Source organism: Clarias gariepinus, chromosome 2 (assembly GCF_024256425.1).
Source record: "Clarias gariepinus isolate MV-2021 ecotype Netherlands chromosome 2, CGAR_prim_01v2, whole genome shotgun sequence".
NCBI classification, from domain to species: domain Eukaryota; kingdom Metazoa; phylum Chordata; class Actinopteri; order Siluriformes; family Clariidae; genus Clarias; species Clarias gariepinus.
Window position 1 is genome coordinate 48,916,109 of NC_071101.1, and position 27,376 is coordinate 48,943,484.

Genomic DNA, 27,376 nt, shown 5'->3' on the forward strand with positions numbered 1-27,376 from the left:
TTTATGCACTGCTATTGGCCCAGACAGACTATAAAATAAGATGTTCTACTCTTTGGTTAACATCATCTGCATGTACAAGGTATGTTGGGTTGATTAGTGAAAAGCAAGACCAGGCAGGTCTTCCCAGTTTAATTAGCTTTGGTGGCTAATAATTCTCATTATGTTCTCTCCATAAAGGGTGCATTAGTGATTCGAAGGGAAGAATGTCTGCTCAGTCCATTTGAGGATTTATGATATGTTAAATATGTAATTATGATATGTTTTCTCAATGTTTTTATGAGGAAATTATTTTAAATATTAACTTTTTGTGTTTAATCTCTTTAATCTCTCAAAAGGAGCAAAATATCTTAGCAAATGGATTTTAAAATGAACTCAAACCAAACTCTGACACTGGACATAATTCCTGTTTGCTATGAATTTTTAAACAATTCTTGTGTAAAATTCACATACCCTCTTTTTATCAGAGTGTCAATTTACATGTTTTTCAGCTTGGTGGTGATTTTGACAGTATTTGGAAACTTTTTTGTCATCTTGAGCATCGTTCATTTTAAACAGCTCCACATACCAACAAATTATCTTGTCCTGTCTCTGGCTGTAACAGATCTGTTGTTAGGAGGATTTGTTATGCCTCCAAGCATAATCCGATCTGTAGAAACTTGCTGGTATTTGGGGACATTATTCTGTAAAATTCACTTTAGTGTTAGTATCACATTGTGTACTGCATCCATTATAAACCTGTGCTTTATAGCTGTAGATCGATATATTGCTGTGTGTCAGCCCTTGTTATATCGGACCATAATTACACCTTACATCACATTGGTTATGATTTCTATTTGCTGGAGTGTTTCATTTACTGTTGGATTTGGAGTAATATTTCTTGGTCTTAACATGCTGGGTATTGAGGATTTTAATAACAAAAATGTTGCCTGTGAAGGTGGTTGTGTTATGTTCCAAAGTCCTGCCTCCAGCACAACTTCCTCTTTGCTCTCCTTTTATTTCCCAGGTATCATCATGCTCAGCATTTATACTAAAATATTTCGAGTTGCCCAAAAACAAGCCAAACTAATTCATGACTCAAAAAATAAAACACAGTCGATGATAAGCAAAGAGGAGAAAAAGGCAACAAAAACTCTGGCGGTGGTTTTGGGAGTGTTTCTCTCACTTTGGACTCCATTCTTTTTTTGCAATATCATTGATCCATTTATTGGTTATTTGATTTCTCCTACATTGTTTGATATGCTGGTTTGGATTGGATATTTAAATTCTACCTGTAATCCCATGGTATATGCTTTTTTCTACAAGTGGTTTAGAAAAGCACTGAAGACTGTTTTATCTGGGAAAATATTTCAGTCAGGTTCTTCAAGGATGAATCTATTTTCACACTGAGCAAAACATGTAAATGCTAATGTTCTGATATTAAATATTCATATGTTAACATGTCTTAATAGATATAAAAATGCTTTTGTTTATTCTGTCATAATAAATTGTAAAGTTACGTGAATTAACACAAAAGAAAAAAAAAATCTTTATTTGAATTTTCCACAATGTATTTTTATGGTGCACACATTTAATATACTGTACAAATCAACTGTTTATAATGGCTGGCTATTTATTTACCTAATTATTAAAAAAAACAGATTGTATGGAGCAGAAATGTGAATATTGCTGGGTGCTTTTTTTTTATTTATCTTTTTTTATGCTTTAATTGTACCACTGCAGTCCCTAAGATTTGATCATCTATGCTAAATACATTGACAATGGTACACTGACATCATTTAAACAGACAGCAACATATGCAATATGGGGATGGAAATTTCTCTGTGAGCCACTAAAAAGAAGGAGGGCCCACAAATGATACAATGATGTGAATGAATGAATGAAATGAAATGAATGCTAATGAACTCTTTTTAATCTAAATAGATTCATAGCAATTTTTAAATTCGATGCACTGTATTTGCATAATATTTTGACTTTTCCAAAGTTCACACCAAACCAGACCATGCAGTCAGTCTTAAACACTCGACAGTCATCTCCATTTCAAGCCTTGGCTCAAGTTTATAAATGATGGCCTTTCTTTTGTAAAGGCAACCTTTAAGAGTGATTGTATATAATCACTGCATGGCGCATGGCCATTAGGGGATAATCTTACCCATCCCTTAGCTATGAGCTCACAGTGACTGGTGACATTGTATGTTCATGTTTAAGACCTCAGCCTCATAAGGGACTCAACCCATGGTCTGTTCTGGTCGGCCCCATCCCTACATTCGCCACCAATGTTCGATATTTCACTCAGGGAGCACCACAGAACCACAGACATGAGGCAAGATCTTACAGAAAAAGAATAGTTTTATAAGAATAAAAAGAAAAAGTATGGAATTTAAGGAGGGAGACGGGGAAGAAAGGGAAAGTCGCTCTCACAGGCCCCCTCAGTGGCACGTGTGCAGTCACGTCCAGCTGGTCCCTCCCAGTACTCTTTTGGTACGACTGCAGAAGGGAGTCAAACAAGACAAAGCCAGCATGGCTAGCAGGACGGCTGACTGGGGAGGAGGCCTAAAAAGTTGGGGCAGTGGCCTTTTTTTCCTTCAGTGCCTAAATCACAATGCCTGGCTTTAAGCGACAGCAAAAGTGCCGGGAAAGCTAATATAGTCCTTCAGCGGCTGTCCCTCAGCAGATGATTAAATGGCTTGGTACAGCTTGCATGCCTTTAAAGATCATGGGATGCAATGACATGGCCCTTTTCCAGTGCCACTCTCTCAGATCTTTCCCTTTCTTTCAACTCCTCGCCTATCTTTTAAAAAAAGGGAAAAATCTGTTGATATATTTTAATCTGTAGTATTAACATTTGGGATGGTTGTTTATTTTCAGCATGCTTCACCAGGAATTAATTTTATGCACTGCTATTGGCCAAGAGAGGCTATAATTATAATGCTTTCCTCTTTGGTTAACTTCATCTACATGGTACAGACAAAGGTATGTTAAGTTACTAAGAAAACAAATGCTTTATGCACAACATACAAATGATGTTTATTGCATAATTATGTATAACTTATAATTTATTATTAGTTTAACTTCAGGAAATTGCTTAAATAATGTGGTAATATTAGATCCTATAATTTTATTATTATTATTATTATTATTATTATTATTATTATTATTATTATTTTCAAATATGTAAAGCATTGTGAGTCCTGGGGAAATATAACATTCCGGATTCTGGGATTTAGCAGGAGTGTTCACTTTCCTTCACTTTAGATAATATCTTAATTAAGTATTAATAAGGTTAATTAATAAGGACCATCATTAGTCTTTCAAAAAAATTTTTTTTGAAGGTCTGGGTTTTGGAATTCTAACTGTCAAACATTTCAATAAATTGCACACATTCACTAATTACCTAATTCTGCCTAAAAATAGTTTCAGATTTGATGCAAATAGTTGTCAATTTTTAGTTCAGTTATCAGTGAAAACTCAGACCATTCCAGGTATTCCCAGTCTCATTTGTTAAAATGGCTAATAATGCTCTCGTGAATTTTTCTCCATAAATAGTGTATGAATGATTTTAAGGAAATAAACAGGAAATAACTGGTTAATCCAGTTAGGGAAGGATTATGATGTGCTAATGATGATAATATTTGACACACTCTGTGAAAACCAATCTAGTCAATTTCAAAGTCAGATTTCCACATAGATTCAGTCTACATATAACTTTAGTTTTCACAGACTGGGTCTAATATAGTGACCGTGTTTAACATTGATAACACCTAACCTTATTGTGTTCATTATCTTGTTTATTTACAGGAAGCAAAACATTTCGCAAATGGATTTGAAAATAAATTTGAGCCAAACCTTGATGGTGGAAATTGTTCCTCTTTGCTATGAATTTTTAAACAGTTCTTATGCAAAATTCACTTACCCACTCCTTATCAAAGTGCCACTCTATGGATTTTTCAGCTTGGTGGTGATTTTGACAGTATTTGGAAACTTTTTGGTGATTCTTAGAATTGTACATTTCAAACAGCTCCACATGCCAACAAATTATCTTGTCTTGTCTCTGGCTGTAACAGATCTGTTGTTAAGAGGATTTGTTATGCCTCCAAATGTCATCCGAACTGTAGAGACTTGCTGGTATTTGGGGACAATATTTTGCAAAATTCACATCAGTGTTAATATGACATTGTGTACTGCATCCATTATAAACCTGTGCTTCATAGCCAAAGATCGATATTATGCTGTGTGTCAGCCCTTGTTATATCAGATCATAATTACACCTTTTGTCACGTTGATTATGATTTCCATTTGCTGGAGCGTTTCATTCACAGTTGGATTTGGGATAATATTTCTTGGCCTCAACAGCCTGGACATTGAAGAATTTTATGATAAGAACATTGCATGTGAAGGTGGTTGCGCTTTGGTCCTGCCTCCAGCACAACTTCCTCTTTGCTCTCCTTTTATTTCCCAGGTATCATTATGCTAAGTATTTATATGAAAATATTCTGTGTTGCTCAAAAACAAGCAAAATCCATTCACAAGTCAAAGAATAAAGCACAAATGATGATAAGCAAAGAGGAGAAAAAAGTCACAAAAACTCTGACGGTGGTTATGGGAGTGTTTCTCTCACTTTCGACTCCATTTTTTTTTTGTAATATCATTGATCCATATATTGGTTATAGGATTCCTCATGTATTGTTTAAGGTACTGGCTTGGATTGGATTTTTAAATTCAACCTTTAATCCAATGGTGTATGCTTTTTTTTTTTTTTTCTTTTTTTTACAAGTGGTTTAGAAAAGCACTGAGGACTATTTTATCTGGGAAAATATTTCAGTCAGGTTCTTCAAGAATTAATCTTTTTTAACACTGAATAAAAATATAAACATCATGTCCAGATTTTTATATATTTCTCATTGTATTTTTTTTTTGTTTGTTCTGACATGATTTATTTTACGTGTTAAAAACAGTTAGCATAAATAACATAATTAACTAATGATTTTTAAAGGCAATTTCCCATACTGTAGTTTTGTACATGTAAATTTTACAAGGTAACTATCTAGGTGGATTAGATTTATGTACAGTATCACTACAACAGAGATTGTATGAAACAGAATTATAAATACTGTAACTGTATGGTTCCCCCAAAAAATGTGTATAATAACAAGTTCAGTAACAACTTTATTATTATTATTATTATTATTTAAATATAAATGCAATTGTCTATATCTAAAACTAGTTGTCATTTTGTAGCCAGAAATCACTGGTCATGACAGAAAGGAACAATGAACACCTTGCTCACCACAGCACACCTCAGAGGTCCCGTGGAGCCCAAAAATGAAACCACTGTTTTCATTATCGGAGTGTACATTCCACCTAGCGCTAATGCTAAGGAAGCGCTATGGGAACTGTATGCAAAGATCAGTGAACTGCAAAATACACACCCGGATGGACTGTTTATTGTTGCTGGAGATTTCAACCATGCAAATCTCAAGTCAGTGCTTCCTAGATTCCATCAGTATGTGGACTTTGCAACGAGAGGGAAAAACACGCTGGATCTTGTTTACACAAACATTCCCGGTGCATATCGGGCAGAGTCCTGCCCCCACCTCGGCTACTCAGACCACATCTCTGTTATGCTAATTCCAGCATACAGACCACTTGTCAGGCGCTCAAAACCGGTTCTGAAGCAGGTGAAAACCTGGCCAGCAGGAGCCATCTCTGCTCTTCAGGACTGTTTCGAGAGTACTGACTGGAACATGTTTAGGGAGGCTGCAACTTACGGCGACTTCACTGACTTGAAGGAGTACACGTCATCAGTGACCAGCTACATAGCAACAAGTGCACCGATGACGTCACTGTCTCCAAGAGCATCATCTCACGACCCAACCAGAAACCGTGGATTACTGTAGAAGTGCGTGCACTTCTGAGGACCAGAGACTCTGCCTTCAAAGCGGGAGACAAGGTGGCCCTCAGAACAGCAAGGGCCAAACTTTCTCAGGCCATCAGAGAGGCAAAGCGCGCACATGCCCAGAGAATCCACAATCACTTCAGGGACAGCAGCGAAACACGGCGCATGTGGCAGGGCTTACAAGCCATCACAAACTACAGGATGACATCACCTGCCTGTGACAGTGACGGCTTCCTCACAGATGTGCTGAACACCTTCTATGCTCGGTTTGACAGGCAGAATGACGTGGCGGCGAGGAAGACCACCCCTCCTCCGAACGACCAGGCGCTGTGTGTCACTACAGCTGAGGTGAGGAAAACTCTTTGCAGAGTTAACCCACGTAAAGCTGCTGGACCAGACAACATCGCAGGCAGAGTGCTCAGAGAATGTGCTGAACAGCTGGCAGATGTTCTCACCGACATCTTCAACATCTCTCTGAGCAGTGCCGTCGTTCCCACGTGCTTCAAGGCCACCACCATCGTCCCCGTGCCCAAGAAGTCTACTGTGTCCTGTCTCAATGACTACCGTCCCGTTGCACTTACACCCACCATCATGAAGTGCTTTGAGCAGCTCGTCATGTGACACATCAAGACCCTGCTGCCCTCCTCACTGGACCCACTGCAATTTGCGTACCGTCCTAACCGCTCAACGGATGACGCCATCTCTATTACACTACATCTTGCCCTCACACACTTGGACAAGAAGGACACATATGTTCGAATGCTGTACATAGATTTCAGCTCAGCATTCAACACTATCATCCCCCAACAACTGATTTGGAAGCTGAACCTGTTGGTCCTGAACACCTCCCTCTGCAACTGGATTCTGGACTTTCTGACCGGTAGGCCTCAGTCAGTACGGATCGGAAACTGCACCTCCAGCACCACAACACTGAGCACTGGGGCCCCACAAGGCTGCGTGCTCAGTCCCCTGCTGTTCACACTGCTGACTCACGACTGTGTAGCAACACACAGTTCGAACCACATCATTAAGTTCGCTGATGACACGACCGTGGTGGGTCTCATTAGCAAGAACGACGAGTCAGTGTACAGAGAGGAATGGGTTGCAGAGGCTAACGGACTGGTGTAAAGACAACAACCTGTCTCTAAATGTTGACAAGACAAAGGTTGTTGACTTTAGGAGGACACGAGGCAACCATTCTCCGCTGAGCATCAACGGCTCCTCTGTGGGAATCGTCAAAAGCACCAAATTCCTGGGTGTCCACCTAGAGATGGACCTCAGCTGGTCCCTCAACACCAGCTCCCTACACAAGAAAGCCCAACAGCGTCTCTTCTTTCTGGGAAGACTGAGGAAGGCCCAGCTTCCACCACCAATCCTGACCACCTTCTATAGAGGAACTATCAAGAGCATCCTGAGCGGCTGCATCACTGTCTGGTTTGGAAATTGTGCCATATCGGACCGCAAAACCCTACAGTGGATAGTGAGGACAGCGGAGAAGATCATCGGGGTCTCTCTCCCCTCTATTGAAGACATCCACACCACATGCTGCATCCGCAAAGCCACCAGCATTGTGGCTGATTGGACACACCCCTCTCACACACACTTCACACTCCTGCCATCTGGAAAAAGGTACAGAAGCATTCGGGCACACACATCCAGACTGTGCAACAGCTTTTTTCCACATGCCATCCGTCTCCTCAACAAAAAGGGACTGGACTGATTAACACAAACACACACACACAAACACAAACATTATCACACAGCTTAACTCAACTACCTCAAAATATTGGGCCTGGACTGACTAATCAACACAAGTGCAAACACACTGACCTACACAACCAAATTATCGTACACACCAACCTGTAAATGCTTTACTGTTTATCTTTTGCACAATGATCATTACTGGACTACTTTTTGCACTAATTCTTCAATTCTTGCTGTTGTTTTAAGGAATGTTTATGTTTACCCACTACCTCAACACCATATTTTATTTTCTGTTATGTCGTGGTTGCGCACTATCACTTTGTTGTTGCTCTTGTTTGCACATTTGCACGTGCACTTTATGTTGTCTGTAAAAATGTTATACTTAGCTAGTTAGTTTTTGTTAATTTATGTTGTAATTTATGTTGCATGTAGCACCTTGGTCCTAGAGAAATGTTGTTTCGTTTCACTGTGTACTAACTGTATATGGTTGTAATGACAATAAAGCCTACTTGAACTTGAATTTGAACTTGAAGGGTCGCGCCAGCGTTTGTGAGTTGTGTGTTGTAAGTGTTGGTTTTTTTGTTTCTATGTTTGTTTAATTGTTTTTGTAAATATTGTAAATAGCCCTTTTTGTTTGTATATATAAGTTTTTTTGTTTTCTATGGAAGCAGTAGGGGTTGGGTGCCATTTCTGTTAAACCCGTTTTCTTCTGTTTTTGTATGTTTAGTTAGGGAGTTAGGTTAGCCCTGTGTTTTTGGATTATCGGGTTTTTTTGTGTAGGTTATTTAGCTTTACGGGAGGAGATAGGAACAGGGTTTTGTTTATTGTTTTGGCCTTGGCCCAACCCTGAAGCCAAGAGCTTCCTGTGTATGTGTGCGTGTGTGTGCGTAAAAGAGACAAAAAAATAAAAATAAATAAAAGATCACGCACACTCAAACCTGGTTGTAGAGGTTCTTTTTTTTATTTAATCTTTTGTTGCGTCCCTGAACCCCATACCGGGGTCCGTAACAATAGCATAAACATAGTTCCCTCCTCTGTTGAAATTTATTTTAGTATTTCAGCCAAGGAGATCATGTGGAAGAGTGGGTGTGTAACCCACTGAAGCAGGCATTTGGTACATCCATATTTAGGTCTTGATTTCTGCCAGATGAAGTGAAATGGATGAATGCCAGATAGGAAAATAGTAGCAAACAACATTTACATATGAACTGTGTGAACAGAAAGTGATCATCAATTCACATTTCACCCAAGGGCTAATCCCCAATAAGGGTTACGCGCCAGGTGCTTTGTACCCTTCCTATGTGGTTCAGACCCCGGTTTCTGACTTTGGCTCTCACTCTATGTTTGTCTTGTCATCGCAGATGCTAATGACAGACGCTTCCCTCACGGGCTGGGGTGCGGTCTTAAATTCAATTTAATTCAATTTTATTTGTATAGCGCTTTTAACGATTTACATCATCACAAAGCAGCTTTACACAATCAAAAGAATTAAGTTTGTATGAACTGTGAATGTGTATGAATCAAAATTATATGATTGCCCCTGATGAGCAAGCCTAGGACAACGGCTACAGTGGCAAGGAAAAACTCCCTGAGATGGTAATAGAAAGAAACCTGTTTTCTCTTTTGCGGTCTGGGAAGCGATTCTGCTCCCTGAAGGCCAACACAGAGAGACTGAGGAGGAGCTTCTTCCCACAGGAGATAAGGTCTCTCAATCACATCACACCACACAGGAGTTAATGTCTTTTAAACATTGACACTGACTGGACAATCATGGACACATTTATGCAATACATATTTACATATCTGAAGCCATTGCACATGTCACTTTATACAATACATGTTTACCTGCCATTGCACATGACACTTTGCCACTCTGACACTTTAAGACATTTCAATGGCACTTAAAAACATTTTAAAAAATGTTATATATGTTCCCCCCCCATATTTCTATATTCTATTTTTGTGATATTTTTTACATGCCCTTATTTGTACAGTTGTTAATTTTACTAGTCACATTTATTTTCCTTTGTATTTTATTTTTTTATTAATATTTATTCCTTATATATTTTTTTTTTATTTTCTTTTTAAGGTCACCGGCGGTCGTATAAGCATTTCACTGCATATCGTACTGTGTATGACTGTGTATGTGACAAATAAAATTTGAATTTGAAATTTGAATTTGAGAGGAACCAGACTCAACAGGGAACCCATCCTCATCTGGGTGAAAACAGATAGCAGGGATTGATATGCATAATAATATGCGAGACTGGAAGTTCAGTATAAGAGGAGATGTGTAAGATTAAAGTCCAGTTTGTTCCTGGAGGCTCAGGTAGACTGTGAGAAATTCCAGTCCTGAACTACTGAGCGACTGAAGTCACAGGTCCTCAGAGAACAGCTGTCTGCATCAGTCGAGGACAGAACCACCTTCATGGGAAAGTGGAACCAACCCCAGTCACCACACGCATTCCAGGCACACGGGGTTATACATATGATGAGATCTCCAACCAGAAGCAGGACTCCAGGATGAGTTAGAGAGGTCCAGCGGGCAGAGGGGGTCTGGATCACTGGCAGCTCAGGAGCGACATGTATAGCTCGACAGAGAGATAGATAGAGGAAAAAGGAGAGAGGGAGAGAGAGAGAGAGGAAAGAGCAGAAAAGGAGAAAGCAAAGAGATGGAGAAATAACAGTTAGGTATGGTCACAGTCGAACAATGTAAAAAGTGAATGTATATTTAGTGCAGAGTGCAAGCAGAGACTCCGGCAGGACTAACTATGACAGCATAACTAAAAAGGGAGAGCCAGAAGGAAACACAAACATGAGGGCTTCCAGAGATGTAAGGCAACCAATCACCTCACCGTCAACAAACCTGAGTGATCAATGAGAGTGGGGAAAACAGCATCCAAACATACCAGTTCACCTAATACTCTACGTCCATGAGTCCCCCAGATCTGCTCCTTTACCTAAGGCTAATCTATTTATAAAAATGCTTGGCTAAATAAATAGGTTTTTAGCCTGGACTTAAACACTGAGACTGTGTCTGAGTCCCGAACACTATTTGGAAGACTATTCCATAACTTTGGGGCTTTGTAAGAAAAAGCTCTGCCCCCTGCTGTAGTTTTAATAACATGCGGTACTGACAAGCAGCCTGCATCCTTTGATCGAAGTAGGCGTGGCGGATTGTAAGACACTAGCAGTTCACTCAGATACTGCGGCGCGAGACCATTTAATGCTTTATACGTCAAGAGTAGTATTTTAAAATCTATGCGAAATTTCACAGGAAGCCATTGCAATGTAGATAAGATAGGGGTGATGTGCTCATATCTTCTGGTTCGAGTGAGGACTCTCGCTGCTGCATTCTGGACTAATTGAAGCTTGTTTAAGCACCTAGTTGAACAACCAGACAGTAAGGCGTTACAATAATCCAACCTAGACGTGATAAAAGCATGAACTAGTTTTTCTGCATCGTTTAGTGACAATATATTTCTTATCTTGTCAATATTTCTGAGGTGAAAGAATGCTATCTTGGTAATATTATCTACATGTGCTTCAAATGAAAGGCTTGAATCTATAATCACACCGAGGTCTTTTACTGTTGCACTTGATGGAACAGAAAGGCCATTTAAAATCACAGTGTGATCAGAAAGCTTACTTCTAGCTGCTTGTGGTCCTATGACTAGAATTTCTGTCTTATCAGGATTAAGCAGAAGGAAATTAATTAACATCCAATCTCTTATGTCCTGCACACATTGCTCAACTTTAGTAAGCTGGTTTTTCTCATCTGGTTTTGCTGAAACGTATACTTGTGTGTCATCAGCATAACAATGAAAACTAATACCATGTTTATGAATTATGTTGCCTAGAGGAAGCATGTAAAGGGAAAAAAGCAGTGGGCCTAAAACAGAACCCTGTGGAACACCAAACTCAACTTGAGAACATGAGGAATGGTCACCATCTAAATCTACAAACTGATAATGATCAGTCAAATAGGATCTGAGCCATAAGAGGGCCGTTAAATGACCGTCAAGGGAGCTGAAGAGGCCTTCTTCTCGCGCGGCTCATCAATTGCCTCAAAATGATGGCTCTATTTCTGGCCCTAAAACACTTCCTCCAGCAGTTGAGAGGCTACCATGTCTTAGTGTGGGTGGACAACACTATGGCAGTCTCATATATTAATCGCCAGGGCAGACTGTGCTCGCGCCGCTAAATAGCTAGCGCACCAGGTTCCTCTCTCTCAGGGAGATTTACATTCCAGGGCATGTGAATGTGGGAGGAGTTGTACTGTCAAGTCAATTTCGGACACACAAGGAATGGAAACCCCACGAAGTAGTCAGTCAATCTGGGAGAGATTTCATGTAGCAGAGGTGGACCTCTTTGCCTCGCAAGATCAGCAAATGTCCCCTTTGCTACTCTCTGACTCTTCCAGCCCCCCCTGGGTCTGGACACCTTGGCCCCTACGTGGCCCAGGTTACAACTTTATGCGTTTTTCCTGATAGCTCTGCTCCCGGGAGTCTTGGCGAGGGTCCAGCAACAGCGTTTGTGCCTTTTATTGATAGCGCCCTGTTGGCCGAGTCTCAGGTGCAGGGAACAATATTTTATCCCCAGCCCGAGCTTTGAAACCTTCACTTTCGGTCCCTGAATGGAACCAATTAAGTCAAGCTGGTCTTCCAGCCAGCGTAATTAAAACTATTCTAAGTGCTAGGCCTCCCTTCCCTAGAAGAACTTATGCCCTGAAAAGGAATGTATTTGAAAGGTGCCCCCTTTGTGAGTTTTATCTATCGTGCTCAAAGGTATTGTTTTTGAAGCCTTCTGTCCTCCGCCTTTTACAGCTTTGGAGGAAAAGAGACTTCACTTACTGTGTCCAATACGTGCTCTTCAAATTTATGTCCACCGCATCAACTAGTGGCGTAAGACAGAACAGCCTTTACATGTTTTGGGGCCGCAACCGAAAAAAAGGGGGGGGCCGCCACTACACTGGGTGAGAGTGCTATTGCCCTCTCCTATGAGGCGCGTGGGCTCACTTCACCTCTAGGAATCAGGGCTCATTCAACCAGGGGGATCACCTCATCTATTGCACTAGCAAGGGGTATTCCCCTGCAGCAAGTGTGTGACGCGGAGGGTTGGTCCTCTCCGCACACATTTGTTACATTTATAGTCTGGATGTTCGTGCTACTCCAGGCCCACAGGTCCTCGAGGTAGCTGCCCAGGCATAGTTCTGAGACCTTCTCGGCCTTGTGCGCACACGCTACACAACCTTGGGGTCCAGACACTTGCAGTGCGGCGACGTTGGTACTCTCGTTCCCATAGCGTTTTAACGCAGCATTGAGTGTAGCCTTTGAAATGGAACGTCTCAGGTTACTTTGCTGTAACCCTGTTCCCTGAAAAGGCAGGAACGAGATGCTGCATCCCAATGCCGTACTGCCTACGTGACCGGACGTCCTTTCAGACAAATCAATCTGAGGAATGTTTCCGGTTTACTCCTATTTATAACCCGCAGGTGTGTCTCATCAGATGACGTCACCCGACCGAGGTTATAAAAGCCAAAATTTGGCGTGTTTGATACACACATGCTTCACAACCGGCAACATGATAAGATGTTTCCCATAGCGTTTTCAAGCAGCATCTCATTCCCTGTTTTCAGGGAACAGGGTTACAGCAAAGTAACCCGAGACGTTCTTTCTAATCAATCAGCACACATCAGCCCATCCCTATTTTCTGCATTTATATTTTTTTACTTATTTTCTGCCAAAATAAGCAAAACAGTTTGTTTAAGAAATGGAACACATAATTTACATAAGGACTGTGGCCATACGCTATGACAATGAACAACAATCTGTAGCATGAAAAACACACAATAGGCACAACTATTAAAAACTTACTGCAGTAGAAGCCAGACTGCATGACAAAGGCTACGTTTACACTACAGGTCTCGATATTCAATTCTGATTTGTTGCCTATATCTGATTTTTTTGACGGTCTGTTTACACATTCTTTCAACTATGACTCATATCCGATACACGTGTTTACACTTGCCATGTAATCTGGAACATTGCGCATACTTAAAGAGAGGTTCTTGCGCTACACACTAGCCAAGATAGACGAAGGTGAAGTATGCTTGACGCTCTGCGATATATGCAAAGTTTGCGAAACGTCACCATGGTTTTAAAACGGAGAAGGAGAAAAAAAAATGGCATAATTGCAGCCTGCGCATATGCTTCATACACCAAATACTGATATCTTAATGTTATTTAGCCCAAATAAGTATTAAAAAAAAGGGGGGGGGGGGGGCTCCGTGCTTTTCCTTTTCAAAGTCACCTGCGATGTTATAATTCCACACACTCTTCCACCGGAGAATAACATTACGTCATTAAACCGCGAAGAAGTCGCAGTTTTAATGATGTACAGAACACAATGGCTCAGGAAATCCGATCTGTCTGCTTACACGACAATCACATTAGCACATATCTGATTTATATCTGATTTATTTCCACATATTAAGGAGACCTGAAACCGACCTCGAAATATCAGAATTTAAAATATCAGTTTACACAGACATAGAATCCGATATGTGTCACATATGGGCAAAAAATCGGAATTGGTTCACATTTACCTGACAATGTAAATGTAGCAAAAGAAACCAGAGCTTAAGTAGACAGGCAAATCCTCTCTGCAATCCTTATCTGCAAATAATCATTATAATATATTATAATGTCTATTAATATAATTAAATTAAGAAATATACAAACAAATAAGTAAAAAGACTTTTCCACACAAGGACTAGTCTCAAAGCATGGTAATGACTTGGAATTTACATTGTTTTTTTAATACAAATAAGGCATTTATATAAATATATAAATCATGGCATAAGATTGTATTATATTTCAAACTGTAGTATTTTTTTACCTAAATAATACAGTTGAGATCAATGTTTATTTTACCATCATCCTCTACAAGGAATTAAGTTTATGCACTGCTACTGGCCAAGGCAGATTATAAATTAAGACGCTATTCTGTTTGGTTAGCATCATCTAAATGGCACAGAGGAAGGTATGTTGGGTTACTATGAATACCAATGTGTTAAGCAGAACATACAAGTCAAGCCTGCTTGAATAATTATGTACTACTTATATAAGTTAAATTACATTACTACTTATGTTACCAAAGTGGTAAAGCTATTGCTTGAAATTTTATATTCTAATACTTGGAAGGAATTGTAAGTGCTGGAGATTTAGAATTTTATGATTCTGGAGGCTTTTTTATTTTGGTTCATCTCAAATACCTTAATTAGGTATTAATCGAGGTATTTAATTACAGTTAATTAAAAAAAAAGTGCTTTAGCTGGGTGACAGACTGGGTCACAATTGATGACTGTAATAAATGTTGATTTGCAGATTTTTTTTTTTAAGAATTAACATTATTTCGCTGTGTATCTTTTGTTTTCACAGAAAACAAAAGATCTCGCAGATGAATTTTGAAATGAACTCGAGCCAAACTCTGATAGTGGAAATTGTTCCTCTTTGCTATGAATTTTTAAACAGTTCCTGTGCAAAATTCACTTACCCACTTATTATCAAATTGTCACTCTATGGGTTTTTTGGCTTGGTGGTAATTTTAACCATATTTGGAAACTTTTTTGTCATCCTAAGCATTGTTCATTTTAAACAGCTTCACATGCCAACAAATTATCTTGTCTTGTCTCTGGCTGTAACAGATCTGCTGTTAGGAGGATTTGTTATGCCTCCAAATGTCATCCGAACTGTAGAGACTTGCTGGTATTTGGGAACAATATTCTGTAAAATTCACCTGAGTGTCAATATTACATTGGTTACTTCATCCATTATAAACCTGTGTTTCATAGCCATTGATCGATATTATGCAGTGTGTCAGCCCTTGTTATATCATACCATAATTACACCTTTTGTCACATTGATTATGATTTCCATTTGCTGGAGTGTTTCATTCACAGTTGGATTTGGGATAATATTTCTTGGTCTCAACAGCCTGGGCATTGAAGATTTTTCTAACAAGAACATTGCATGTGAAGGTGGTTGCGCTTTGTTCCAAAGTCCTGCCTCCAGCACGGCTTCCTCTTTGCTCTCCTTTTATTTCCCAGGTATCATCATGCTTAGTATTTATATGAAAATATTCCGTGTTGCTCAAAAGCAAGCCAAATCCATTCAAGATTTAAAAAATGAAGCAAAACGGATAAGCAAAGAAGAGAAAAAAGCAACAAAAACTCTGGCAGTGGTTATGGGAGTTTTTCTCTCACTTTGGACTCCATTTTTTTTCTGTAATATCATTGATCCTTATATTGGATATTTGATTCCTCATGTATTGTTTGAGGTACTAGCTTGGATTGGATTTTTAAATTCAACATTGAATCCAATGGTGTATGCCTTTTTCTACAAGTGGTTCAGAAAAGCACTGAGAATTGTTTTATCTGGGAAAATATTTCAGTCAGGTTCTTCAAGAATGAATCTATTTTTACACTGAATACAAAATATAAATGGTGATTTTCTGATTTTAAAAATGTATATCATTATATTATGTAACATGTTTTAAATGTTTGTTTTTTCCCCCCCAGGTTGTTCTGGCATAATTATTCTATTTGTTGATAAAAGAAAATTAACACTATTAACAGAATTCCTAATGCTTTTCGAATGCATTTTTCCACATTGTACTTTTATTCATGTGAAAATTCCATACACAAGTTAACTACCTAGGTGGATTAGATTTACTTTTATGTATCTACTTTTATGAATTGGTGATTATATCGAGCAAAATTGTAATTACTGTAACCTTATTTGTTTTCCCCAAAATAAGTATAATTTTCAAATAGTTATAATACCAATGTACTAAATATACATCTTGAACATTTTCTTTCCTAAATAAATTCATACAAGTGATATCTGTAAGCTCAATTCATTTAAATATTCACTTTTGTAAAACAATGAGTACTTTTGTCTACACCATAATGCTTATGTTTCCTGTAAACCCTTGAGCAGGGCAAAGAACTCAGACAATGTTAGAGAGGCGTTGAGAGGAAAATGATTTATTTTAATAAATTAAAGGATTTGGGTTAATGAAGAGAGGGGAGAGTTGGAAAGGAAGTTGCAAAGGGTGTAGATCTTCAGCCTCTGGACCAAGAAGCTGACGAGGCAGTTTAAACTTTGTAATGATGATCCCTTCTCTGCGGTATGCTCCATGGAAGAGAATTCCCGCATTGGTCCAACTTTAAAAATGAATAAAATAGGAGAGAAGACCACAAGTAAATCCCCATGGACAAGATGCTCATAGGACTGATGCTCGGCTGTCCTTTAATAGGCCACCAAACACAGAAGGACGGTAGATGGACATTCACTACCAGTCCTGGTAAGTTGCAGGCCTGCCACATTCAATCATTTAAAAAAATATTGGTGTCCATAATTTCCCATTTAAACCAATGAATTTCCCCTTAATTTGGTCTTCTTTACATGCACAAGCTCACAGATGACCACAAAGCAAGGAAAATGACTGGAGATCAAGCAGTGGGTAATAGAGAGGCTGAATTTGCATCGTGGTCCAACTAATGATGAAGGGCATAATAACTCAGTGTTTAATTACCCACAAACCAATGAAGATCTTCCTGTAATGTAATACTCCTCTGTCTTGGTTTCCTCCTCTCTAAATGATTTGTAAGAACCATGACAATTAAACCCATAATGATCAGAAGAAGCATAAAAGTCTTGGTAAAAAAGAGAGTGTTTGGCAGAATGAAGGATAACAAGGATAGCAAAGGACACAACATGGGGCTTGGCATCTTCCCAGATTTTGCTATTTAGTAGCTTTTACTCTATTGACTACAAGGTCATTCATGCAAAAGAGATTAGAATACATTTCATATATCCCACAAGCATTGTTATGCATCAGCTAGACATCATAATAACTGTGCTTCAAGAGAATTATTTTTACCTGTACATTAGACACTGTTGCTCCCATCAGATTAAAAAAGTCAGAGATAAAATACTTGCACTGTGGTACAACAGTCATACCCTCGAGTGCAAATGGAGAAAAACTAAATTAGAAGTTTTTCGAATTGCGTATAAAGACAGTATGTGCAGCTATAGACAGGCTCTAAAAACTTCTAGGACCGGGCATCTTAGCCAACTGATAGCAAGAAACCAAAACAATCTCGCCTAACAAAACCTAAGATGCCCGCACAGAGTATCCCATGCGGCGCAATCCAGTGTCTTCTTGTGCCAGTCCCAAGTCTGGATAAATGCAGAGGGTTGTGTCAGGAAGGGCATCCGACGTAAAACATTTGCCAATTTAATGATGCGAATCACGAATATAATTCCCATACCGGATCGGTTGTGGCCCAGGTTAACAACGACCGCCACTGGTGTTGTTGACCTACAGATGGCCAGTGGAAATTGGGCTACTGTTGGTCGAAGAAGAGTAGGGTGAAGGTAGAGGTGGCAAAGGCCAAACAAAGAGCATATGAGGACTTGTATGCTAGGCTAGACAGTAAGGAGGGAGAGGTGGATCTGTACAGGTTGGTGAGGCAGAGAGACAGAGATGGGAAGGATGTGCAGCAGGTTAGAGTGATTAAAGATAGAGATGGAAATGTACTGACAGATGCCAGGAGGATGATGGGAAGATGGAAGGAGTACTTCAAAGAGTTGATGAATGAGGAAAACGAAAGAGAACAAAAAGTGGAAGAGGTGACTGTTGGGGAACGAGAAGTAGCAAATATTAGTGGAAGTGAGGTGAGAAGGGCAATGAAGAGGATGAAGAATGGAAAGGCTGTTGGTCTCCTGATCACATACCTGTGAAGGTATGGAAGTGCTTAGGAGAGGTGGCAGTAGAGTTTTTGACTAGTTTGTTTAACAAGATCTTGGAGAGTGAGAGGATTCCAGAGCAATGGAGGAAAAGTGTATTGGTGCCAATTTTTAAGAACAAGGGAGATGTGCAAAGCTGTGGCATAGAGGCATAAAGCTAATGAGCCAGACAATGAAGCTGTGGGAAAAAGTAGTGGAAGCTAGGTTAAGGGCAAAGGTGAGCATTTGTGAGCAGCAATATGGTTTTATGCCTAGAAAGAGTACATCAGATGCAGTATTTGCTTTGAGGATGCTGGTGGAGAAGTACAGAGAAGGTAACAGGGAGTTGCATTGTGTCATTGTAGATTTAGAGAAAGCGTATGACAGGGTGCCAAGAGAGAAGCTGTGGTATTGTATGAGAAGGTCTGGAGTGGCAGAGAAGTATGTAAGAGTGGTGCAGGACATGTATGAGAGCTGTAAAACAGTGGTGAGATGTGCTGTAGGTGTGACAGAAGAGTTCAAGGTGGAGGTGGGTCTGCATCAAGGATTGGCTCTAAGCCCCTTTTTGTTTGCTCTGGTGATGGACAGGATGACAGATGAGATAAGACAGGAGTCTCCATGGACTATGATGTTTGCAGATGACATTGTGCTTTGTAGCGAGAGCAGGGAACAGGTGGAGGAAAATTTGGAGAGGTGGAGGTATGCTTTGGAAAGCAGAGGAATGAAGGTTAGCCGCAGCAAGACAGAATACATGTGTGTAAATGAGAGGGACCCAAGAGGATCGGTAAGGCTACAGGGAGCAGAGGTAAAGAAGGTGCAGGATTTTAAGGGTCAACAGTCCAGAGCAACGGAGAGTGTTCAAAGGAGGTGAAGAGGTGGGTACAGGCAGGTTGGAATGGGTGGAGAAAAGTGTCAGGTGTGTTGTGCGATAAAAGAGTATCAGCGAGAATGAAAGGAAAGGTGTACAGGACAGTGGTGAGACCAGCGATGCTCTACGGCTTAGAGACAGTGGCGCTGAAGAAAAGACAGGAAGCAGAGTTGGAGGTAGCAGAGCTGAAGATGTTGAAGTTCTCTTTGGGAGTGACAAGGATGGATAGGATCAAAAATTCAGGTTGTCAGAGGGACAACCCACGTTAGATGTTACGGAGATAAAGTCAGAGAGGCCAGATTGAGGTGGTTTGGACATGTTCAGAGGAGAGATTGTGAATATATCGGTAAAAGGATGCTTAGGTTGGAACTGCCAGGCAGGAGGTCTAGAGGAAGACCAAAGAGGAGATTTATGGATGCAGTGAGGGAGGACATGAAGTTAGTTGGTGTGAGAAAAGAGGATGCAGAGGATAGGGTTAGATGGAGGCAAATGATTCGCTGTGGCGACCCCTGAAAGGGAACAGCCCAAAGACAAAGAAGAAGAAGGTTTAAAGTGATGTTTAATGTGAATGGTAAAACTACATGGCTCTATCGGTAAAATAATAATAATAATAATAATAATAATAATTGTCAGTCTCCCTGCCTGTCAATTAGGGGCTGGAAATGTAAGAGCCATATTTCATTTTTACGATTTTACTGTTGTGTTTATTTAAAGTTTATTAGTTTATCATTCATTTATATTAATCGTAAGTTGTTCTGTGACGTCATTCCATAATTGCGTAGTTGCAAGATAGAAGTTGTTAGGATACGGAAGTTTACGGAAGGAACACAAGCTTTTGACCGTAATATAAGACCGTAATCAAAAAAACGTAATAAGATACAGCAAATAAGTTGTTGTAAATTTATGCAAGAAAACTGTAAGAAGTGTTGAACATTTGACGTTAAAAAATAAACGAAGAGACAAAGAATTCATGGACGTCCGAGTTGTGAGTAAATCGAAAGAAAGATACGCATCAGAACTTGTGGAATAACATAGCACATTATTTTCATAATATTGTATAATTAGTTGTATAATTAGTGATTTTGCATGTGATATTATTATTGTGATAGTATTGCACAATGTATCAGGGCATAACAATGGAATGTTATCATGTCTTCTAATGATGTTACCCAAGGGAAGCATGGATATAAATAAAAGCAGAGCTCCTAAAACCGACCCATGTAGGACCCCATATTTTACTGGCATTACACGAGACAGTTCTCCATTCAGATATTCATACAAAATAGTATTGATCAGACAGGTAGGATCTAAATCATTTTAATGCCTGTCCTTAAATACCCATATGATTTTGTAAGGGATCTATGAGAATATTATAATATATAGTGTCGAACGCAGCACTAAGATCACTATTTCAACTACTTATATCTTATTTATTTCTTATTTTTTGTTAATTGTTTCTAATTTTTTAAGGTCACAGGCGGTCGTATAAGCATTTTACCACATATCGTACTGCGTATGACTGTGTATGTGAAAAATAAAACTTGAATTTGAAAATATAAACATGGTTTTGAGCGTTTAGCTTGCTAGCTCTTGTAAATCTAGCCTTAGCTTGTGTCTCCTGTGGACTGCATCATGTTATATTTCAGCCACAAAAATAACCCGCAGATTACCTCTTACCCAAAAAACAAATAAATGTTAAATTTATCTAAATCCAAACAACACTGAACAGTCAGATTCTGAATGCATGTTAAAATCACATTATTGCAAATTGATGTGTGTTCTTGAGAACAAAGTGCCACCTAGTGGTGGTACCAGGTAAATGAATAAATAGGTTTAGAATGGACGTGTTTACTGCGAAATCGTTAAATACCTTTCTGGCAGGAGAGAGAGGAGAAAATCACGCCATCCCAACACATCATTCATGTGGCCATAGCTATTTTAAATGGCTACTACTGCGGAGATGACGAGAGGACATGATTACATTCATCACTCCAGCCTAAAATAATAGGGGAAAAATCACTCATTTATCAATGAATTATTAAAATGGTTCGAGTCAGTTTCCTTGCTGTTTTTCTTTGATGCATTCATTATCATTAGTCTACTTTTGCTGGTGCACTCTGGAAAACATTTTGCATGTAGTTGAGCCCTGATTAGACTAAGTAGGAAATTAAAAGAGGAGGATCACAATGTTGGCTCAACATCCCAGAGCCCAAACCTTATTTAAATTATTATTATTTTTTATTTCAATTTAAAGTAAACAACAATATCTCATCTTTATTAACTATAAAAGGTAATTCTGCAACTATTTTAGGTGTGCAAGCTGCCACTGTTCTTATACAGCTCTTTGTCATACAGATCATTAATTTATGTAAATGACTCTGTTTAGATGCTTTGGTCTGCTTTGTGGGAGTTGCCACTCTTTATGATTTGAGTTTGCTCTGGTTGAGGTAGGGTTGCTCACAATAGAGTGTTGATGTGTGCAGCTTTGTTTTAGATATAATATACTATAACATGTGAAGAATTGCATGTCAATGAATGTTTTATAAACCATGCTTAATTTTTGTTTCTTTACCTGGCCTTAGTGAACCCAGGTTTTGTGTGAGGAATCTGAGTATATGGGTGGCAACAGCTGCTCCACACATCTGCCAAGATTCCTTTCCGATGGACTCCCTAGCAGAGAAGGATTTCAAGGGGCTCAAGCAGTGCTTCACCAAAGCACCCACATCATTTTTAGTTAGAAATGTGCAGCAGTTTCTTTACTTCTTAAGGAGACTGAAAAAGGTTCATCTGTCTTTTTGATATTAGAAATAATTCAAGGGGTTTGATTAATTCAAGTTACATTATAGCCCTTTTCAAACTCATAAATAATAGTACAAACTGACATAATTACAGGTTTGGAACCCATAGATATAACCAAATGGTTAAAGTTTCCACCCTTGAGATGATTTTTCAAGCCTTACTTCAGTTGTTCCTTGTGTTGTGGGCATTTCTAATCAATTAGATCACATCAGGTCATCCCTATTTGCTGCATCCATATTTTTTTTTTACTTTCTTTCAGCCTAAATAAGCAAAATGGATGGAATTGAAAAACTTTTGTTTACAAATAATTAAAAAAAATGAAATGAAACATGTCTTAAAGCCTAGTAATGACTTAGAATTTACATTGTTCAATGAGAGTGGGGAAGACAGCATCCAAACATACCAGTTTACCATAATACTCTACGTTCACGAGTCCCCCAGATGTAATCCTTTAGCTAAGGCTAATTTGTTTACAAAAACGCTTGGCTATAAAAATAGGTTTTACCCTAGACTGTGTCTGAGTCCCAAACTGGAAGACTATTCCATAACTTTGGGACTTTGTAAGAAAGTGTTTTTGGTGTAAGAGATCTAATGTTTAACAGTCTTTAGATCGAAGATATTGGCTGTGTATTCTGTGCTCTGAATTTTTGGTCTCTATATGAATTAAATTACTTAAACAGACTTTCTGAGTTTTTCTTAATCTTTGCTTATTGTGGAAAACAGACATAGTCTTAATATAGTAAACACTGAGTGATGTTTATTATCATATAACTTTGCATTGCCAAACTACCTACTTTCAAAAACATTACCCTAAACCCAACTGCTTTAAAGTATTAGGTTTTTCCCTAAATATACAAGTGTGTGACATTTATTATTATTATTATTATTATTATTATTATTGTTATTATTAAACATACTTAACATAGATGCTGTGCACATAGTAACACCAAAATTGCCATATTTTGTACTAAATTTGCTTCCTATCCAGCAAATTTATATAGATCCTTTTATATAGATGTACCTTTGCTCTGCAATGCAGAACATAGCACAGACCCAGTGACAAAGAAACCAGAATTTAAATATGCAGACTGTGCAGTCATTTTTTTTTCGTGTATATAGGTAATATAGAAATGGGGTAGAGAGAGAAAGAAAGAGAGAGAGAGAGAGAGAAAAAATTAGCCCACTGAAAAAAATCCCTCAGACCCCAATGGCTAGTCAACACCTGGCCTTAAAGCATGAAGGGGAGACTCAAAATGTTATATTATTTACATTCTTTATTGAACTAAAAATGTGATAATAAAATATTTCTATATAAGTCACATCATGTGCAATAGATTGAGCTAGTTGATTCTTTGCAACATTCTCCACCAGGAATTAATTTTATGCACTGCTATTGGGCAAGATAAACTATAAATTTGGACAGTCATCTCTTTGTTTAACTTTGTCCACATGGTACAGAAGTAGGTATGTTTAATTACAATAAAATCATGTTTAGAACTGTAAACAATGTGCAGTAATGTACAGTAATGTGATTGGGACTGCATTTTACACACATCATACAAGTCAAGCTTGAATAATGATGTATTACTAATAATTTACAATTAGTTAAATCTTATCACATAGTGCTATTAATTTAAATGCTAAAGTGGTTTTACTATAACTAACTATGTAACTGAACTATTTAACTGTACTGTTAGATTCCTAATTATACTATAGTTTGAACACTTACCTTAGCTGTTGGGTTTAAAATATTTCCTAAACTCAAAATTCTTAGCAATTATTTTAGTTTGAAGGTTCCTTCATAGTCTTTCAAGCCAAAGTATGATGTTTTATTTTTATTTTTTAATCCATTGAGAGAAAACAATGACCACATTGTTAGCCATTTCAGGTAAGTAGACAATAAATACCATACTGGTCTGATCTTTTACTGACATCTATTTGATGAAGGCTTGGTACCAAGCTGTATACATTAGTCGGTCCATGTGAGGCATGATTTATGGTAAGCTGCAAATGCAATATAATGACTGTGTACTGAATGTTGTTACTCAGAAAATGCTTTAACACCTAACCTTATTATGTAAATATTTCATTTCTTATTTATTTGCAGGAAGGCAAACATTTCAGCTGATGGATTTTAAAATAAACTTAAGCCAAACTTTGATGTTGGATGTCATTCCTCTTTGCTATGAATTTTTAAACAGTTCCTGTGCAAAATATACTTACCCACTCCTTATCAAAGTGCCACTCTATGGTTTTTTTGGCTTGGTGGTGATTTTGACAGTATTTGGAAACTTTTTTGTCATTCTCAGCATCGTTCATTTTAAACAGCTCCACATGCCAACAAATTATCTCGTCCTTTCTCTGGCTGTAACAGATCTGTTGTTAGGTGGATTTGTTATGCCTCTGAGCATGATCCGATCTGTAGAGACTTGCTGGTATTTTGGGACATTATTCTGTAAAATTCACAGCAGTGTTAATATCACATTGGTTACTGCATCTATTATAAACCTGTGTTTTATAGCTGTAGATCGATATTTTGCTGTGTGTCAGCCCTTGTTATATAAGACTATTACACCTTTTGTCACGTTGGTTATGATTTCCATTTGCTGGAGTGTTTCATTCACAACTGGATTTGGAATAATATTTCTTGGTCTTAACATCCTGGTTACTCAAGAATTTTATAATGAAAATGTCGCCTGTGAAGGAGGTTGTGTTTGGTTCCAAAATGCTGCCTCCAGCACAGCTTCGTCTTTGCTTTCTTTTTACTTTCCAGGGATCCTTATGCTTAGTATTTATACAAAAATATTCCATGTTGCACAGAAACAAGCCAAATCAATTCAATACTCAAAAAATAAAACACAACCCTTGATAAGCAAAGAGGAGAAAAAGGCAACAAAAACTCTGGCGGTGGTTATGGGAGTGTTTCTCTCACTTTGGACTCCATTTTTTTTCTGCAATATAATTGATCCTTTTATTGGGTTTTTGATTCCACCTCAATTGTTTGAGGTACTGGTTTGGATTGGTTATTTAAATTCTACTTGTAATCCAATGGTGTACGCTTTTTTCTACAAGTGGTTTAGAAAAGCACTGCGAATTGTTTTATCTGGCAAAATATTTCAGTTAGGTTCTTCAAGAATAAATCTTTATTCACACTGAGTACAGTATATAAATATAAATGGTCAAGTTTCTAAACTTCAATCATGTATAATTAATATATTTTAGTATGCTGCATTGATCAGATCATCAACTCGACAACATTGCCTGAGTGAGATGTTTCATGAGTGAAGTAAAGGTTCACTTCAGTAAAGGTACTCATTTTAGTGCCTTTTTCATAAGAGTTTATGCACATACAGTACTTTAAAATTCAGAAATAATACACCTTTTCCCAACTTATACTCCTGGAAATAATGCAATAAATAAATAAATAAATAAATAAATAAACACCCAGCATTTATTATGTATTGTTAAACATTTTCTCTTTCCATGTGAAATATTATTCTGTTAAGGTTTTATATAAAACCCTTTATCTGTTGGTTTAAGAATCTGTTAAGGATAAGCTGAATTTTTAATGTGACACACTTGTTTTAAATAAATCAATGCAAGAAGAAGGAATTACTGAGGACTTCAGATTTCTAAAAACTGTAAATTAAAACAAACACAACTAATTAAAATATTTACTTTTTTACAATAAGATTTTCAACTTTCTTAGTAAAAGAAACTGCCACCATGTGTATACGGTCTTATGCAAAAGTTGTGGCACCCCTTGATAAATAACAGATTTTGGTGATTTTTTAAATTAAACAGATGTTAACACAGTCTCTTTTGCAAATGAAAAAAAAAATACAAAAATGAAAAATAAAAAACATTATTATGGCACTGTGCAAAAGTTTGGGCACCCCACATAATCAGTACTAAGTAATATCTCCTCTGGCAGTTATCACAGCTTGCAACGTTTTTATAGCCAGCTAAAAGTCTTTCATTCCATGTACTTGGGATTTTATCCGATTCTCCCTTGCAAAAGGCTTCTAGTTCTGTAATATTCTTTGGTCATCTTGCATGCACAGCTCTTTTAGGATCTGTCCACAAATTTTCAATGATGTTTAAATCAGGGGACTGTGATGGCCATGCCAAAACCTTCAGCTTATGTCTCTTGAGGTATTTCATAATGGATTTTAAGGCATGTTTAGGATTATTGTCCTTTTGTAGAAGCCATCCTCTTTTCAGCTTCTGATTTTATTTTTTTACAAATGGTGTGATGTTTGCTTCCAGAATTTGCTGGTATTTAGTGGAATCGTCTCAGGTTACTTTGCTGTAACCCTGTTCCCTGACAAAGAGGGAACAAGATGCTGTGTGAAAACGCTATGGGAACATCTTTTTGTGTTGCCGGTTGTGAAGCATGTGTGTATCAAACACGCCAAATCTAGGATGCCAAAATAGGAGTGAACTGGAACATTCCTCAGATCAATCTTGTCTGAATGGACATCCAGTCACGCAAGCAGTACGGCATTGGAGTGCAGCATCTCGTTTCTGCCTTTTCAGAGAAAAGGGTTACAGCAAAGTAACCCGAGACGTTCCCTTTCAAAAGCTACATTCGATGCTGCGTGAAAACGCTATGGGAATGAGAATACCAATGCCGCCGCACTGCAAGTGTCTGGACCCCCAAGGTTGTGTAGCATGTGCGCACAAAGGCCAAGGAGGTCTCAGAGCTGGGAGGCTGACTCGAGGACCCGTGAGCCCGGAGTAGCATGAACATGCAAACTATAGAATCTCACAAATGTGTGCAGAGAGGACAAACCTGCCGCATACACACTTGCTGCAGGGGAACACCTCTTGCCAGTGCAATAGATGAGGCAATCCCCCTGGATGAATGAGCCCTGTATCCTAGAGGTAAGGTGTGACCATGCGCCTCGTAGGCTAGGGAAATAGCATAAAAAAGGCTGCTCTGACTTACGCCACTGGCTAGTGTGGAGGACATAAATCTGAAGCATGCGTACCTTCAGACAGTAAGTAAAACCTTTCCTGCCCTGGAGCTGTAAAGGCGGAGGGCAGAGGCTTCAAGGAAGACTGGGTGCATGGTCAAGAATGACAATAGTTCGGGTAAAAATGAAGAATAGCCCTGACCATCCCAGGGGCAGGTCCAGGCAGGGCGGGCGGCCCGCGGATCTCCAGCTCTCTTGAAAGAAGTAACTCTAAGGAAAAACCTCTTAAGAGTCAGAAGCCAGACAGGTGCTCAACCAGACTCATCAGTCAGAAAATGACAAGCTGAAATAGCGGCTACGTACATTCTGAGGGTATTAGGGCATAAGCCCGAGGAGC

At 38.6% G+C, this 27,376-nt stretch overlaps 3 protein-coding genes and 1 pseudogene across 3 annotated transcripts; all 4 read left to right on the top strand.

Moving 5' to 3' along the window:
• The first annotated feature begins 354 nt into the window (after nucleotides 1-354).
• LOC128514674 (trace amine-associated receptor 1-like) lies at nucleotides 355-1,386 on the top strand. The gene has a single exon (XM_053488477.1). It carries the CDS (start codon nucleotides 355-357, stop codon nucleotides 1,384-1,386), a length of 1,032 nt encoding a protein of 343 aa, XP_053344452.1.
• Nucleotides 1,387-3,814: 2,428 nt separating this feature from the next.
• Nucleotides 3,815-4,849, top strand: LOC128514846 (trace amine-associated receptor 1-like; annotated as a pseudogene).
• A 10,209-nt stretch (nucleotides 4,850-15,058) lies between these two features.
• LOC128514462 (trace amine-associated receptor 1-like) lies at nucleotides 15,059-16,087 on the top strand. The gene has a single exon (XM_053488328.1). It carries the CDS (start codon nucleotides 15,059-15,061, stop codon nucleotides 16,085-16,087), a length of 1,029 nt encoding a protein of 342 aa, XP_053344303.1.
• Nucleotides 16,088-24,187: 8,100 nt separating this feature from the next.
• On the top strand, nucleotides 24,188-25,216 carry LOC128514072 (trace amine-associated receptor 1-like). The gene has a single exon (XM_053487742.1). It carries the CDS (start codon nucleotides 24,188-24,190, stop codon nucleotides 25,214-25,216), a length of 1,029 nt encoding a protein of 342 aa, XP_053343717.1.
• The last annotated feature ends 2,160 nt before the right edge of the window (nucleotides 25,217-27,376 follow it).